The sequence below is a fragment of the Plectrocnemia conspersa genome, unplaced genomic scaffold (genome assembly GCF_051122295.1).
Source record: "Plectrocnemia conspersa isolate PC_06_02 unplaced genomic scaffold, ASM5112229v1 ptg000006l, whole genome shotgun sequence".
Lineage (NCBI taxonomy): Eukaryota > Metazoa > Arthropoda > Insecta > Trichoptera > Polycentropodidae > Plectrocnemia > Plectrocnemia conspersa.
In genome coordinates this window covers 9,112,669-9,130,780 of record NW_028277170.1, presented here as the reverse complement: position 1 = coordinate 9,130,780, position 18,112 = coordinate 9,112,669, and the positions used below count along the sequence as shown (strand labels likewise).

General features: G+C 29.0%; 1 protein-coding gene across 1 annotated transcript; it reads left to right on the top strand.

The window, feature by feature from the left end:
* Window positions 1–3,672: 3,672 nt before the first annotated feature.
* On the top strand, window positions 3,673–16,922 carry LOC148234174 (uncharacterized). Its single transcript, XM_088188379.1, has 7 exons — window positions 3,673–3,759; window positions 14,083–14,206; window positions 14,277–14,362; window positions 14,445–14,603; window positions 16,509–16,604; window positions 16,666–16,759; window positions 16,831–16,922. Exons 1-7 carry the CDS (start codon window positions 3,673–3,675, stop codon window positions 16,920–16,922), a joined length of 738 nt encoding a protein of 245 aa, XP_088044505.1.
* Window positions 16,923–18,112: the final 1,190 nt, after the last annotated feature.

Genomic DNA, 18,112 nt, shown 5'->3' with positions numbered 1-18,112 from the left:
GCTGTTATCCATAATCAAACTTTTCTGACATATTTCAGTTTTTGGTCCCATTAGAGCCAGGACTAGCCAATTCGCCTATGGCTATCGCCATCGCCATACACAGGCATTACACATTTATCTGTTTATTGTCAGCTAATAGGAGCTGGTCCGGTTTGTATTATTTAATTTTAATATTCACTCATGATTAAATTGTATTGTGTGTGTTGTATTAATAATATGTATTGTTTTTGGACCATTGTGACGCTTTGAGGCAACCTGTTTGGTCACGATAACCTTAATTCAATTTAAATGAATATGAAATAAAACGTTAGTGACCATAATTTTTGGAATGAGTGCCAAAAAAACATTTACAATTTATTAATATTTATCAATTATGGATAATGTGCAAATTGAAGTACACTTAGCTGAATATCTGGAAATATTTATATGTGATATGAAGCTTCTAAAGCAATATGTGCTTTTATTTAAATTTAAGGTTATTATTATCGTAGTATCTTATACACAAGACTTGTGGGTTAATATAGTTACGTTAATATACTTTGATTGTCAGTATTTTAAGGCAATTGGGAAGTTTTTTTTTTAATTATTAAGAAATATTTGAAAAGCTTTATGATGGATATCGTTCATACTCAAGATAAAGAGAAACGGCCCGAGAAAACTTCCCTGAGGTGCTCCAGCTGAAATTTTACGAAATATTAAATGTTCATTATTTAGTGGCAGATAGTGTGGCAGATAGTCGGGAGTTTTGTATTTGTATAGTGTATCAAATTGTCATGTCATACCGTGTCGAAAGCTTTTTTTATATCTTACAATAAAAGGCCCGTACTCTTTTTCATATCAAAATTACCGCATAAATTATTCGTCAAACTATTAAATTGCTGTGTTATCGAGTGATTTTCGAAGAAGCCGAATTGTTCCTTATTAAATTGATTTACAATAATTTATTTTAAACAACAAGGATTATTTTTTCAAATATTTTAGTAAATTAGGATATTAAACAAAGGCAGTCGGAATTGTAAGATTTTTATCTGGATTTTTTATTGGATGAATCATAGATAAATCGTTGGAAAATACTCAAAATATAGTATTTATTATCATTATACTCCCAAAACAGCTTAGCGAACTAGATTTTGATTTTCAGAAAAGTTTGAAAACAAGTATTTCATGAAATATTTATAACTAATAACGTAATCTCTTATCCATTGTCGTCAAAAATTGTGTGTGGCTTGACTTTCAAGACAAATAATGCAGATGGTTGAAGCCCCTACAATATCAATTAAAAATATACACTGTTAATAATAAGTAAATATAAAAATACAATATACTATTAAATATTATTTTTTGGCCTTCCTGTACGTGTGCTGTATATATCACAACGTCTGTGCGAGGTCTACGGGGACTACGGCAGTACTACGCTCGTAGTCAAACAGCGCGGTCATCCCCTTCGTTGCGCTACGACACTTCGTTCAAGTTATACTTACCAAATATTAGTAAGATTGCTATTTCAAAATAGAGCGTTAAAAATCAAACACCGGTGAATTTGTGTGTGTGTTTTATTTGCATTTTAGTTTACTGCACCTGCGAAGCTATTCGTCAGTTTATCTCTAATCTCCCGTAAGTCGTTTATATAAATTATTTTATTTTACATTTTGATTACGTTTAATAAAATACACGCATTTACAATTTAATTTTAATAATTATTAAAATCAAAATTAAAAATAAAATGACTTACGTGTGGATAGAATTAAGTCAATGTTTTATATTAGTAATATTAATGTATATTCGTTATAAAAAAATATAATTTTTGCCAAGCACACAAGTGTTTTTTTTGTATATAATATATTATACCATTTATGTATGTATATTTTTTAATTGTTACAATATGTCACGCATTAGCCAAATATTATACAGCAGGTTTTTAAATAACCATCAGTATGTATTGTATATATATATATTAGGTTTATAATATAATTACATTATCTATTATTTACTTATTTGCAATTTGTGCTGATTTAATTAATAGCGGATCTGTGTTATTATTTGTTGAATACTGCTGCGAAAATTAAATGTTAGAAGTGCTATCAAATTTCAATAAACACATTTCACTACTGTATCATTTCTAAAAGAAGAAACAACATTTTTTTAACCAACTTTTACTGTTTTTTAATTTGATATATTCACTCACTTAATTGTCATTGGCTCCAATGTTTTTATTTATTTATTATAAAATTAAAATGTGTATATATAAATGATGACCTTATTTCTTAACGTATTTTATCTATAAAAGTGCTTTTGTATAAAAATATTTGGGCAACAGAAATTTAATTGAATAAATTTTTCATGGGTCACTTTTACCTTTTGCATGCAAATCATATAAAGATATGTATGTGGATACATAGATATACGAAATTTTTACACCGGTGAAAACCTGTCAGATTTCATTTCTGAATGACGTTTTGACAGTTTTGACAATGAATTTGTATATATGTATGTATATGGTGGCTAATAAAAGGAGCGGATTTTGTAAAGTTCACGCTAACAAAAAAATAAAAACTGTAACTAAATATTAAAACCATACTGCTTTAAAGTAGATGCAGTAGCAGAATACAAAAATAAAATGATAGTGCTAGATACAAATAATTGAGTGCAAGCTTGGTTGAACAACGTTTTTTTGCATTCGCATCTACAATTAAACATTTTAATATTTTTGTTAGCGTATTAAGCATAATTTAAAAGTATACAGTAAAATCTTGTTTAATTTAACCATGGTTAATATAAAATAAACGTATTAGTACATAATAATTTTTATACAGAATCTCGTGTTATTTTTTTTTAATTTTAATATGTACATATTTTCGATATTAAAAATAATGAGGTAATTCAAACTTTAATTTTAACTTAATATTGTATTGAAACTTATTTACTCTTTTGTACATAAACGTTTTCTTAAATTGCCTATTAAATCATATAATTATGTTTTTAATTAATTATATTCTATAAATAATAATATTTCGAAAATGTTCTTTTTTTCTCTAATTATTATTTTTAGTAACATATTTGTTTATGTATGGAATACATATTATATAAACAAATATGTCAATGACAATCATCTACATACGTTTTTACATCCATATCGCTATAACAAACAATACTGTGTTTTTTATATTATATCTTTTAGTGTATCGTTAAAAAACTTTATTTAAAAATCAAAAATATTTTCATCTTATACTGACAATTATTTTTTAATGGGACAATTAAGGTTTAAAAACTAATTTCTAGTGTCAAATCTTTATATAAATACCAGTTAAGCGCAGTATTGATTAATTTTTCTACGCTCCCTTTCATTAAATAAAAATAAATAATATAGAAATACATTTTAATTTCATTGTCATAATAACTGAAATTTTTCAAAGGTTGCAGTTGTATTAGTTCCAATAAAAATATAATAATACGCTAATATCGAACTCATCACAGTGCTTTTATTATATTGTATATTATAATGTTCGATTTTTAGGATTGTAGGTATACCAAATGATAAAAGGATCGACAATTTTTGCATACGTTCTATCTATTACATGATAAATTGTACTCTTACATTGCATAAAAATTGTCGTGAAAATCGTTTGAATGGAAAACATTTTCCTTTTCAGGAAACACTTCGCGCTAGTAAAAATGCCGCTCAGAAAACCGATTCTTAGCTCATGCTGCTGCTGGAGATCTCTAAAAATAGGAAGTTATTTATCCGGTGTATACACATTGGTGAGAATTGAACTTTTATCTTGCATTTTAAATGTGTATTATGTCTTTATTATGTAATATGTCTTTTTATTTAATTAATATAATAAATTCAAAGCAATGCTCTTTTAAACGTGGCAAATACATCAAAATTTGTTAAATTTAGCCAAAAATAATCAAAAATAAATATTAAATTGTTTTTTGTTTAAATGTTTAAATGTTCTAATTTTTAAATTTTTTAAAATTTGAAATTATATTTTATGTTTATTCACCAAAAAAAAATTTTTTTTTAAATATTTTTATTACTGATTTTTGTATTAAGACAAAAAAAATCGATTTGCTTATTCAAAGAGTTAGATTGAATATCTATAATCTTTTATGAATTCTTAATTAACTAAAATTAGGAGAAGGCTTAATAATTATATGTATACTTAAAATATTAAATAAAGTTTTAATACATTTAATCTTCTGGGTGCTTTTATCCTTAAATAATTCTTTACAATATGGATTTTAAAGATAATTAGAGTACTTGTATCACCGACAAGTAGAACTAAAACCGAAGTAAACCAAAATACGAATACGATGTTGTAACAAATAGTGAAAAAATAATTTTGTAAAATCGATCGATATGGGGTCACTCGCGACCCCGGGCATCGAGCTAGATCCCCCCTCCTCTTTCTCTTTTATAAGAGCCATGATTGTGATAGTGCAACAAGAGGGTATTGACTTGTCGCTACTTTGCGAATAAAATACCTAAGATTAAACTAAACTGATTAAAATTGTCTTGTAAACTTTAATAAATTAGAAAAATGTAATATATTATGATGTCGACATAACTTGCGCTTTAAGCCTCTGAAAACGTATATTAAGTTATGAGGAAACTGAACATAAATGTATATGCATAGAAATTCCCAGAAAATTATAAGATCGTTATAATGCTACTGCATATGGCGGTTTATTTTTCGAAGGGTAGTCTTAAAAAATATGATATTGAGTTTGATGTTTAAACAATCACTTTTTGGATCAACTGGCTGTATATTTAAGGGCACTTTTAAAGCGTGTCTGTCACTGGGTAAAGGGAATACTTATATTTTATATAAATTAGCACATTACTAAATATGTTTTGCATTTAATAGTGGCCTATATATGTATATGCGAGAGATGCTTACAAAGTTTCGAGAACTACTTAGCGATTATGCACTTCAACCTCCTTTGAAAAATTTTTATCCACTATTTTTTAATAATTGATTGCTCTTTTCACTTCGCATTTAAACCTTATGTTTTTATTTTTTTTTTCCGTTATAATCAACAAATGCGGCCAGATTCCCAGTCATGATTAAAGTTGATGTTCTTCTGCTATCACTATATTCTGGAAACGGAAGATGAAATTGATAGGAAATGGGGAGTAAAAGGCCTGAGTTGCGCTTCGTAGATAAATTATGCATGGTTGACACCCCTTATGAGGTGCCTCTTTGACAAATATAATTTAAATGATCAGGACAGTGATAGTTAAGTCTTCTAGTTTCCCTTGGCTTACTAGGTCTTTACAGAAGACCTCCACTATAGTCTAGGTTTCATCATTGGCTGTTCAGAGCCACACAGAGCCTTTCTTGCATTGTAGCTCTTTATGCTACATCCACGGAGAGAGGACTCCTTAGGGGACCGGCCAAATGATGTTGATCGACCACAGCCCTAGATACCGCGTCGTTACAGGGTCTGCGCCCACAGATGCAATGTCCTTCAATACTAGGTGGCGACATAGCCATAGTTTTATATTTTCAATTTGTATGCATTTACTCTTTTTTTGTATAATGTTTGATTCAATACATTTGCGATCACCTTGTTGATAAATTTCAAGTATCCCTTCCGGTCCTTAACTGTACAAAACACTTCTTCGGCTGTCATCTTCATCACAGCTATGACATTTGCTTTCTTCAGATCATTTTTTCTTGGTTATTGAGGTATGAAGAAACTTACGTTAGAGATATTTCATCATCTTCCGGTAGAAAGAAGGTCTTGATCGTGTATCATGAAGTGAATGTGTTCATTGGAGACGCTTTTATTAGCATACACCTATAAATCCATATTCTAAATGCTTTCAATCTATTAGTAGTACTATTATTTTAAGTCCAGTTTTTCGATCCTTAGACCAGACATGACACTTGAATTTAATTATGGTTTGAAGATTTAAGTGCTTGTTTGTAAGACATGCTCTAAATTTAAAAAGCTTGCTTCTAGCATTTATCCAACTACACGGGTATTTTAAATGTTTGACTCTTTTACTTCTATCTACGTTTAATGTTAAGCACGCTGGGCTCATGGGGATCTTACTTATAACCATATTTTATATTTTATTGAAGTTTATTCGTAGGCTCTTTTTATTTATTTATTATTTCTATTATCTAGTGATCTCTAAAAGTCGTCAATAGCCCCAGCAAATATTATTGGTTAATATTATTGTCTACCCAAGGATTTGTAGCTGGAGTTCTACTGTGAATATGGTTTCGAAATACATACATATTCATATATTGAACAGAGCAGGAGAAAAAACATATATCTGTCCGATACCTCTCTGTATTGAAATATTTTCTGTTTGAACTCCACTCAATTTTTATTACTGCTGATAAATTCCAATACAGATTTTTGAGAAGTATTACATCTCTATTATCTAGCCCAATAGAAATTTGGCCCTCGAGTTCCTTATGTGTTTTACACAATCGAATGTTTTTTTTAAATCTATGAAGAAAATTTAAACAGGTTTACGAACTTAGTTACATATTTTGAGTGCTTCTTATGTACCTTTTTTTGGTGCTAAATATGTATAATTTGCTTATAATTCTGATTCTACCAATACTTTACATGTTAGACAATTAATAATAGACAAGAGGACTTGCGTATCACGTCTATACTTTTTCTCATCCCATTTTCCGACGTTTCGACCTTCGATGTTGGGGTCAATATATATGACGAAGTCTTGATCTTATTTCAAATTTTATAGCTGTGTCATCTTTGACTTTATATTTTGATTATTTATTTGCTGCTAGAGGATCAACAAGTGCATTACCTTTTGAAATATTTACTTTCATAAGTGAATTTTATACGAATTTAATTTAGCTTGGTGTAAAATCGATACCCATCTATTGGAAACTGTTTTAGCATATCTCTTTTATATATAGCTAACTTTTGTACTATATATCTTTATTGCTTTTTTATGATTATTAAAAATAGGGTTTTTTATAATTTCTAAAAAATACAATAGCAAAATTGAAATGGTGGTTTTTATCGAATGTATGGCATGCCAAAGCTGATTTTTCATAAAAATTTTTGCTCGAATTTTTATGCTCTATTATCCTTTGTAAAATTCTATGACCAATGTAAATTGTGTCGCAACTAGCAAATGAAGTTTGATTTATTATATTTATTTTTTTTCCATTTGGTATAATACTATTTTATTATTAAATATTATATTTAAAAATATTTTTATGGATATATCAAACATATAATAATAATTAAGAACCGTTATTTTTATATTTTTTTATTTAGCCATTTAATTTTAATGTTACTTTGACTTTCTTTGATTCCTTAAATTTATACTCATTATTAAAAAGTTTCTGACTGCTATTAAATTAAATTGATAATTATTTACATAACAATTGTTTTTGTATATAAACATTGTGTCCGAAAGATCCATTTTTTTAAATCAAAACATAAAACAGTAGAGACTTAGTTTTTTCATTATTCATAGTATTTTTTTTACCCAAATTCTTGCTTTAAATTCAGATTTTTTAGTATGTGTGTGTATATATAATATATACACATGCTTATATCTTTTAGGCGTATATCCTTCCACTACAATGAATATCTGTTAATTGCGAAAAGGTGATAGAAAACCGGTCGGATGGCTCGATTTTAATGTACTATGGTTTCTAAAAAAAGATTGTTAATTGAACCATATTCCTTACATGTAAAGCAAGTGAAAACGTGATATTTTATTTCATGTTTTATTGTTTATGAAATATTTCGTTTCATAAAAATATATTTCATCATATAATATAATTAATTAACACTGCATTAAACAATGGATAATTTGTATTTTTACAATTATATTACATTTTTTTATTATTTATTATCAAATATACACATAATATTTATATTTGTTTAATTTTATACAATCGAAAACTACCGAAAATATAATTTAATATTAAATTTTTAAAATAATAATAATAAATATAGTTTTCTTTCTTTATAGTTGTACAAAAACAAACAGGTGTCTACAGTTACGGTTAGATTTATCACTCTAATATACTAGACTCAATGGCTATTTAGTTTGACAAAATAAAAGACAAATGTTTACCTTTATATACTTCATAGAATTCAATTCTAATTAAGGGTTAAGTTATTGGTTATTTAATGCTGCCCTTTATCTTCTCAAATTAATCCGTCAGTATTACAGTAAAACAGCCTTGATTTTTGTGGAGCTAATTTCAATAAATTTTTAAATGAGGTAATAATAATAGTATAATTAATATGATTATTTTAGATTTTCTTAACAGTATATAATATTAATAGGTGAATTACTCTTTATATTTCCGTTTATATTATAATTTTCTAATAATGAAAAGTATCTGAAAAATCTATTAAAGTATATACATATATCTTATTACTGTGTTTTTATATTTAGGTGATTTTAGACTTTAGAAAAATTATTGCTTGTATATAAAGTTGGAACGCTGATATTGCTCCATTTTATAATGTTAAGCAATCAGAGGATAAATGTAGATATCGGTCGAATGAATTTCCGTAGCAACAATTTACCTCTTTAAAATACTGTTGTACAGATTTTTTTCCTTTTATTACTTATTATCTTACTACGTTTCTTTTTTTCGTTTCATGGGTATCAGAAACTGGTGGTTGTCATTTTCTAGAAAGCTGATCTTTTGTATCACCATTCAAGCTCAATAAAGTTAAAATAATAACGACTTAATGTTTTTTTTATATTTTCCAACTATTGTGTATTTTGCTACAATATTTTATGAATATTTTCTTGCTAACTTTATTTTCTCTAAATCTTAAAAGTTTATTTCATATTTTTCATATTTAATAATTATTCGCTTTGTAATAAGATAAACTTTATTCCATGTATTCCTCCGGGAAACCATAGTTCAAAAATATGTAATAAATATATAATGTTCTTTTTATGTAGTTTTAAAATGTATTATTTTTCAATGTAGAACGCATTGCAAATTACATCGTAAATATGACCATAATATGTTGTATCTCGAGATTAAGACATGGGAACCAACTAAAAATGTATATAAAATTTTTAAATATATTATTTAAGCCTTACAATATAATATAAAATAATTGAGCATACTATTAATTATCGAGAACATTAGCTTTTGAACAATAATCAAAAAATACTTACAGTATTTCTATTGTAGCAATTAAAACTATAATTCCTCTAATTACACACAGTGCTAAACAAATATTTGCAACACAGTGCATACAAATAACCAATGGTACTTTTCTTAAAAAAAATTAAATATTGCTGTCGGAAATATTTATTTTGCTAAATATTTGCTATAGAAAGACTAGATATTTTTTTAATATTCATTAGTTATCTTTATATTAATTGCTCGCGCGATAAGAATATTTTAGTTAATTTTATTTATAAATAAAAATTTAAAGAAAATCATCAGAAGTCTTATTTGGATTTGTTTATTTTCTAGAATGCCTAATTTTACAGCGGAAGAAATTAAATTACCAAAACGTAATCACATCATTCCTATCTTAAGCTCATGTATATAGTAGAAAGTTAGCTCGAATGGTATTAAATTAAAGGTAATCTTTTATTTTTCAAATGTAGGAATGGGGTCGGAAACTTTTAAGGTCACATGATGTTTTCCCAGTAGCGTGACTAGGCATGTGCAACAGGTGCATACTCACAAGGAGCACTGAAATATTTTTACTTCCGTATCAATCTCGGCTTTCGATCCCAACGGAGGTAATCTAACATTACGATACAACTGATTGTTCGTATTAGCTATAACGAAATCGACATGAAGGGCGGAAAGCTCTAACCTTGTAGCTCTACAAGACCAGACACTAAAGAACTAAAACTCAAATCTTCTGGCTCTTCTCAAATATATTTTCAATATGTCACTGAATAAATTATCATAACTATCAGCAGGCTTTATTAGGCCTTATGGTGATCTTATGATAATTGCAATGTGGTTTAATCATATAAACATTCACGTGGGTACATCAACATAGCAGGTAGCGATATTTTAAATCAAATTGATTATATATTGATTAACAATAAACAAACAAGCAAAGACAGTTTTTTTTGGTTTTAATATTGCTTGACAACAATGGTCAGAAAGTGAACACCACATGATTGTTGAATAACGAATCTTTTTCGGAATAAAAATCCGAAGATTTATGTACTTTGCATAAATAATTATTTTTAAGAAATAAGTTAATTATTTAAATGCACATATTTTTAAGAATAATTCCCTTTTTAATAATTCCCTGTCAATTTAATTCCATAAGAAATATACTGCTAACGAAAAAATAATGGCAATCTTATCAATTAATATCATCTATCCTGTATGAGTGTATGTATGTATCTCAAATCTTAAATAAAAATTGTTTTTATAACGGCCATCATATCGCTTTAGAGCAGTGTTTCTTAACCTTTTAAGTGAGCCGCACCCCCTTGAATCTGAAAATTGGTCTCCGCACCCCATTGAAAAATGTGCTTCGATTTTTTAATTTAGAAAAATACATTTTTTGCGAAATTTATTGTTTATTTAAAAAAAATTGAATTTTATATAATATATCAAATACAAAACAATATTATTTTTATCAATTAGTTGCTTGTTCATTATAATATTTGTGAAGCGAGTCTTTTTTTTAAAGAGACACGCGTAAATCATCACTTGCATTTAAGCGATTTCTCGCTTTAGTTTTTATATGCAAAAGCGATGAAAATCCACAGATAGTGGTGGCAAATGGTAAAAGTGACTGCAATGCTTCTTTCGCCAACTGTGGATAACATTCTAACTGTGTACACCATAATTGTTGTAGTTCTAATTGTTCAAATTCCATTTGAATATGTCCATTGTCTCGCATTTCAAAAAGATCCTCTTTTTCTAAATCACTATCATCCATCGAATTTAGGTTATATAGAAATGGATCCAGTATCCATCTCTGAGTTTTGATTATATTTCTAGTAGAAAAATATCCATTGAATGATTCGCTCAATCATTTCAAATGTATTGCAATGTCAGGTATAATTGTATATTTTTCATTTTCCACAATAATTGTATCGATCAAGGGAAAGTTTGCAAAATTCCCGTTTTCAACTCGACGTATCCAAATTTCTAGTTTTCCAATAAATAAAGATAATTTTTCACTAGCTATTATCATATTATTTTTATCAAATCCTTGGATTGGTATGTTCAATTCATTAAAATAACTAAATATATATGTTAAGTAGGCTAGTCTCAGAATTGTATCCTTACTCTCAAAATCTTTTACTAAATCACAGTTTTGACTAGTCAGGAACTGAATAATTTCTTCACGCAATTCAAAAACTCTGTTCAGCATGCGGCCTTTAGAGAGCCATCGTATTTCGGTGTGATATAGAAGCACGGTATGAGCAGCACCGATTTCTACACAAAAGGCATGAAAGTTGTGATGATTTAGCGGTCGTTCACGGATATATTTTACTATATTATTTGCAGTAATTAGGTGTTGATTTAAACTTTCTGGCAAAGATTTTGACGCAAGTGCATGATGATGCAACATGCAATACGTTATTGTAACTTGCGGTAATTCTCTTTTCATGTGTGAAAAAAAATCCGGAATTTTCGCCTAACATTGCTGGGGCCCCATCAGTGCATATTGAGACAATAATATTCATTGGTAATTGATATTTTAGAAAAAAATCTTTGATATAATTGAAAACATCAATTCTTCTCGAAGTCAACTCCAGTGGCTCACAAAATAGAAATTCTTATATCATTTCTTTTACATATCGCACAAATACCAAAAGCTGTCTGCAATTATCAACATCAGTTGACTTATCAAGTTGTATGCTTACTTTTAGTGGACTGACTTTTATGTCTTATTATTTGCAGTAAAATATCTTCACTGAGATCTTGAATTCGCGATCAAATTATATCAGCATCTAATACAGTTTTAGCTATTATTAATGCACAGGGTTTTATTAATTCCTCAGCGATCGTGTGAGGTTTTCTTTTCTTTGCACACAGATATGACACTTGATAGGACGCTTCTAACAAGGGCTTTTGAATTTATGGCTCGCATAATTTTAAAATAGTACCACTGGTATCAAATCGAGCCTTTTTTTACTTCAAACTGTTCATGCTATGCCCACCTTTACCACCATGCAGATGGTTGAAATGCTCTAATAACTTTGATGGTTTGAGATTGCAGTTTGAAAATATTATGGAACATAAGATGCATTAAGGTTGATGCGTACCATCTTTTTCTGTTTTACAAGTGAATCCATAAGCAGCATACTTGTCGTTCTATTGGCATTTTTTTTTTACATAGTAGGGTTCACTATAATCAATTAAATTATTTAGAAATAACGTTAAAAAAAAATTAACAAAATATTATTTCAAATTAGTGAGAAAAATTCTTACGTTTGTATTATCAATGAATCCTATTCGGCTTGAGTCATTGCCCAATTAATAATGTATTAAATAGGTAGTTATGTTCATAATCGGATGTTTAAATGCGTAAACGTGTTTGTTTCAAGAGGTTTCTCGACAAACTCCCGATGACACAGAAACAATAGTAGACTTAGGTAGAGAGTAAGAAAGGAGGACGACAGTCCCCGGGTGCTCTCACCCGCTTCCTCAGGTCGTGTGTAAGCCAAATTCGGCTCATTAGCGACCCTAGCACTTGAGCACATGTTTCCCATCGACAGGGCCGATGGTCCGCTTCCAGTATCAACCTGGGTCGCCCCGATGGACGACCGCGGTTGGTTTCCCGATCTGGAGCTACTGATGGTCCCCTAGCATCACTATCTTTTGTTGGAGAGATCTACCTAACTCGTTCGCACTTATTATGTCCTTGTGTGTGCTAGTGATCGGCACATTTTGCCAATACGCGCCCGATGTAACAATGATCAACGACTGCCTATGTATGTGTCGGTGATCGCATGCATAGCAACGAAATATTTCATTCCCGTATATTTTTTTTGCGAAAAACCCTTAACCCCAGTTTTTGTACGAGCTTCAATACCCCAATCCCGACTTTCGCGTTATTGTGGTAAGTACTGTAGTTTTCAAATATTTTATTATCAAAAATGTAATAAATGATATTTAATAATTTATATTGTTACGGGCTTCTCCCGCACCTTCAATATACCTTCCCGCACCCCCAGTTAAGAACCACTGCTTTAGAGTAACCTTAAAATCATGGTGGTCAGATTTTTAATAAATAGGTCAAGATAATTTCAAACTAGAAATTGATGAATTAGCGTAAGGAGGCCGACAGATAAATGAGATGGAGGGAAGGATATCGATTTTTTGCACTATTATTAATATGATATGAGTGTCACATTTAGCTAAAGAGGTACATATATACGTTACAAAAAATACGCAGTTTATCGTGTTTTATTTTGTATAAAGTGAAAATGACGAAACGCATGAATTTGCACCCACTGTACTCAATGTAAATAAAGTTTGTAAATTATTAATAAAATGGTGTGTCGAAGAGTGTTTTTATAAATTAATTAAAGCTTTATTATTACTTTTTCTCTTAGAAATAAAATGTATATCATGTTTGCTTTGTTCATATGAAGAAAACAAACATTACAACGCAAGACAATCGTGATCGACAAACAAAACGTTGGTTTAAATTTAATGGAACTAATTCTCTCACCGCGGATGGCGTTTATAAACGCTATTTTGAGCATTAATAGCACATGATAGAGTATACATATGTAGGTGCCCTGAACTCTTAAGCCTTATAGTATGCTTATTTCATATAATTTAACGATGATGGTACATATAAGTCTACTATGAGTGACGTTCGACTTAGCATGCATAGATGTTATCCGCAATAAATGGACTCAGAGAGAAAATCTGAAAGCAAATTTCCTGGAAATAAAATAATTGTCTGAAACATTGAACATATAAATTAATTTTCCTGGAACACTGATGAGAATAGTTCATAAATGCAATTCGATTCAAGGCAGTGGAAGTCTTACATAACTCACATACACATTTTTAACACACAAAATAACAATAAAAACCGATCATAGCTTATAGTTTAAAATAGATTATAACCATTATATTGTTTTTTTAGATATACTACATAGTAACTGTAATCGTTATGGCTCAATTCGTGAAAGAAGAAAAGGGCTATTTTCTGGAAAACAAAACTCTGCCTTTATCGTCCACCTTTCTAGAGCGCGGAACAATTAGTGAATGTACGATAAAACGTTGAATATATTTAAATTTTATTATTTTTATCCCACATTATAATATCTGTTTTTACAGACGCGGCGACGTTGAATGTAATCCTGCTAATTTGCTCCTCCGTTGGAATAATCTCTTCCGGTCTATTATTCCTAGGCGTCTATAAAGTATAATATATTTTTTTTAATAAATTTATAGGTCTCTCGTGCAATTTTAAATAAATATATTGATATTTAATTTTCCTTCTAGGATCGCCGTTGTCTTTTGTGCCCGTGGTTATTCAACATCACGTTCGACATTATCATTGAACTGTTTCATTGTGGATACATGTTTTTTCTAGAAACTGTCAACTTCAATCCATTGTCTTCTATATTATTCACGTTGGACTTCTTTCTAATATTCACTCATGTAAGTATTTGAGTTGCTTTAAAATTATATCTCAGTAATAACTTCTAAAACACATCTATATTTCTTAACTAAGTTTATAAAATATAGTTCGAAAACACATACGAATTTAAATTTTTTTTTTTTGACATTTTCACTTTTATAAAAAAAAATTTTAAATAGATATTCAATGTTTTCAAAAAGTTGAGGTTTTTCAAAGCGCAACAAGATATACAATGCTGAAAGTTTGAAAGAAGTCAACTATCCTACTTTCCTTTATATAAATAAATAATAAATAATTTTTGGCGTGAAGAAATTAACTCTTTTGTATATGCTGAAAAATCGTTTGAAAAGTTTTTGTCATTGAAGTCTTGAATATTTTGAAAGATTGGATCATTATGTCGAAAGAAGAATATTTATTGATTTTAAAATATATAGATTTCTTGATAAGTGCTACTATTTACCACAAAAAAATAGTATAAAAAACTGATGATTATTTGGATTTAGTTCTCTTTCGTGGATCAAAACATTTACCAAGAATTGGCTAAGTCCACAGATAGATCTGCAGATTGCAATCTATAAAAAAGTTTCACGTTGTAATTTAATAATTTCATTTGAAAGAAATGTAGATTTTTAAGATAATGCAGAAGAAAAAGCTACACATACAGCTAGTTCAAAGTATTTTTTTATAAAAAGAATCACAAAACTCGTCGAAAATCTATTTATTTTCATATATAATTAAATATATAATTTCACTATCCGTCCACCCCTCCCTTCTCTTCATTAATGGCATCTAATTCCTTTTTTTAGACTACATTTTTTTTAAATACTTTTGAAAAGTCTATAGATAATAGAAAATTGAATAACAGCACAATTTGGATTCAACTACTCGGGAGATTATTGGGTTTCGAAGAAAACGCAATTTAGCCTTAAAATTAAAATAACGCGTAAATACCTATGGAAACTGAGGACCTAATTTCTATCGGACTAGTTGACGAATATGTAAGACTTTTTAAAAACCTGTATGGGAATCAATCATCTGTAATAAGCATTGAAAGAGGTTAAACCAAATATCTATATTCCAATAGAGGAAGTTGTTAGGAGATTTGTCATTTCTCCATTGTCACTTGTCATCCGGGGGCGCAGGTGACCGGTCGACGTAATCTATGACTTTTAGTCAGCCCTTTAAATATACATATCTCCATGGATGCAGCTCTAAGAGGTGCAATGCAAGGGAGACTATGGATGCGCCTTCTATTGTAAATGGCCTCGAGCAGTCAAGGACGAAGCCCCGGCGTCGGGCCATCTGCCGGTAGCCGGCTGCTATACAAGACTACAGTGGAAACCCGACAAGCCAAGGACATCTAGTAAACTAAACTAACACTGTATCAATCGTGACTTGAACTTGTTATCTGATATTGAACGAAGAAAAGAATTTGTATTACTCACCATAATTTCCATGAACAAGTCGCCTTTTCTCTTTTTCCTGGTAAGCAGGTATTATCTGGTTCCGAGAAGAGTTTTAATGTTTACGTCCTAAACTGAATATTGAAGTTGAGTGACACATTTACTTCAATCTATTATTATATAATATTTTCAATTGGATTTTTATGCAGGTTGAAAAGTAATATAAAAGGCGCATAACTGTTTTATAAAAAAATGTATATTATGCTTTACTTTCTTATGTGGCAACACACAAAAATAAAATAATTAATATGAGGAATTATTTATACGAAGGTAAGTCTAAGAATAAACTCAACAAAATGTCCAGTAAATTAACAACAATTTTTTCGTAAAAAAAATACTTTAACAGACTGTAACATTCAAGGTTTATTTAAAATTCTCGAATAAGCTTTTGCAGGAAAAGTACTAAATGTAATTTTTCACCGTGTTTCTAAATAACTACTTTAATATTTAATATTTTTCCAGATATACGCAATATTGTGTGTAGTATCCTATTACCAAGAACTAGTATTGAACGACAGAATGATTAGATTGGAAAAGCGTACGATTCAAATGCAGCAAGTATGTATAAATATATTGACGAAACTTGAAGCAGACTTTCTAATTAATTATAAAATTGTAGCTCAACGAAACTACTGGAATGGTAGAAAGCCTTATTTCAGACTTCCAACCTGGCAATATTGAATCAGGCAGAGCTCATAGGTCTGCTCTAGTCAGTGAGTATAAGTTAACGCATTTTGATTACATAGAGTAAATAATTATATTAAATATAAATTATTATTAACAGACGTCAATTCGCCCAGACCCAAGAAAGCGAACCCCGAAAAACCAAAGAAGGTGCAGTTCTTGTATGAAGACGGACAAGACTCTGAAGATTAAAATAGCCAACGACAACAAATCTACAAGGAAGATAAAACAACTGAACTAAATGATTATAACTATATTTTAAATATTATAAATTGTTTTTTTTTTAAATCACAGAAAATTGCAAATTTAAATCCTAATCATGTATAAGGCCAAAACCACATAATAATTGACAACAAGGCGTTTCACAATTATAAAGCAAAAGTTAAATTTACATAGAAAATAAAATCTTTTGAACAAAAATAATCGTTAAGATTTTTCAGAGCACCTTTTAGTGACCATAAATACAGAATACGTATGAGCACCATATCATAATTATATTAATCATCGCAAGAGCATGTGAATCTATAGTAAAATACGTGTATTATATATGTAATCTAATAAAGTAATAATCAAAATATAGATATATATACATATATGTATATATAAAAATATATATACATACATACATACATATTTATACATTAATTAACATTGACTGTTATGTAATAACTAAATGTTTTTATTATAATTATTAGATAGATGAATTGAAAGAAAAAACCTAAGTTATGTAATACTCTGTATTTATTATTTATATAAGCAATATATCTGTATATGTAATTTCACAAACACACACGTGTTTAATATTATAAATAATCAAATATCACAATAAAATATCTGTATCTGCACTTTAAAAGAAGACTGAGGAATCAGCCAATATATTAATAAAGCATACCATTCAACAATACAAATGTCTTATTTCTTTATTATTTATATAATTTTAGCTAATAGTTATTTAATATTTAAAATACAATTTAGTCAACTTACACTAAGTAGAGCTACGCCAACCATTTACAGAGATTAAGGAGACCGATAAAACAGCTACTTTTCTCTTCACGTTAAGCCTCCTGGCCCAATTACAAGTTTCGACATCCAAAGTTTAACCATCACCTTTCTGTAAATTAGGTAGTGTTGGTTTAACCCGATTACTATAATAATCTAATATATCCAATAACAACGCATATTGTACATTACTGAAAACTGTTCCACAAAATTTACACGCTTAGATATAATTCAGTACAAAGTAATATACAATAGAAAGTGATATTAAAATCAAGAGAACTACGCATTTTCAAGAAATATAATACGTATAATAAATAACAATGCAAAACAATTTAGACATTTTCAAAGTTAATACAAAACGAGAACGGGAAAAGTAATTTGCT

What these genes read in the sequence shown, in the direction of transcription:
- LOC148234174 (XM_088188379.1), top strand. Translation starts at nt 3,673, where the DNA reads ATGCCGCTCAGAAAACCGATTCTTAGCTCATGCTGCTGCTGGAGATCT. An exon ending in TATTCCTAGGCGTCTATAAA is followed by an intron (nt 14,363 to 14,444) that starts GTATAATATATT and finishes TTTTCCTTCTAG; the next exon opens with GATCGCCGTTGTCTTTTGTG. An exon ending in TCTTTCTAATATTCACTCAT is followed by an intron (nt 14,604 to 16,508) that starts GTAAGTATTTGA and finishes ATATTTTTCCAG; the next exon opens with ATATACGCAATATTGTGTGT.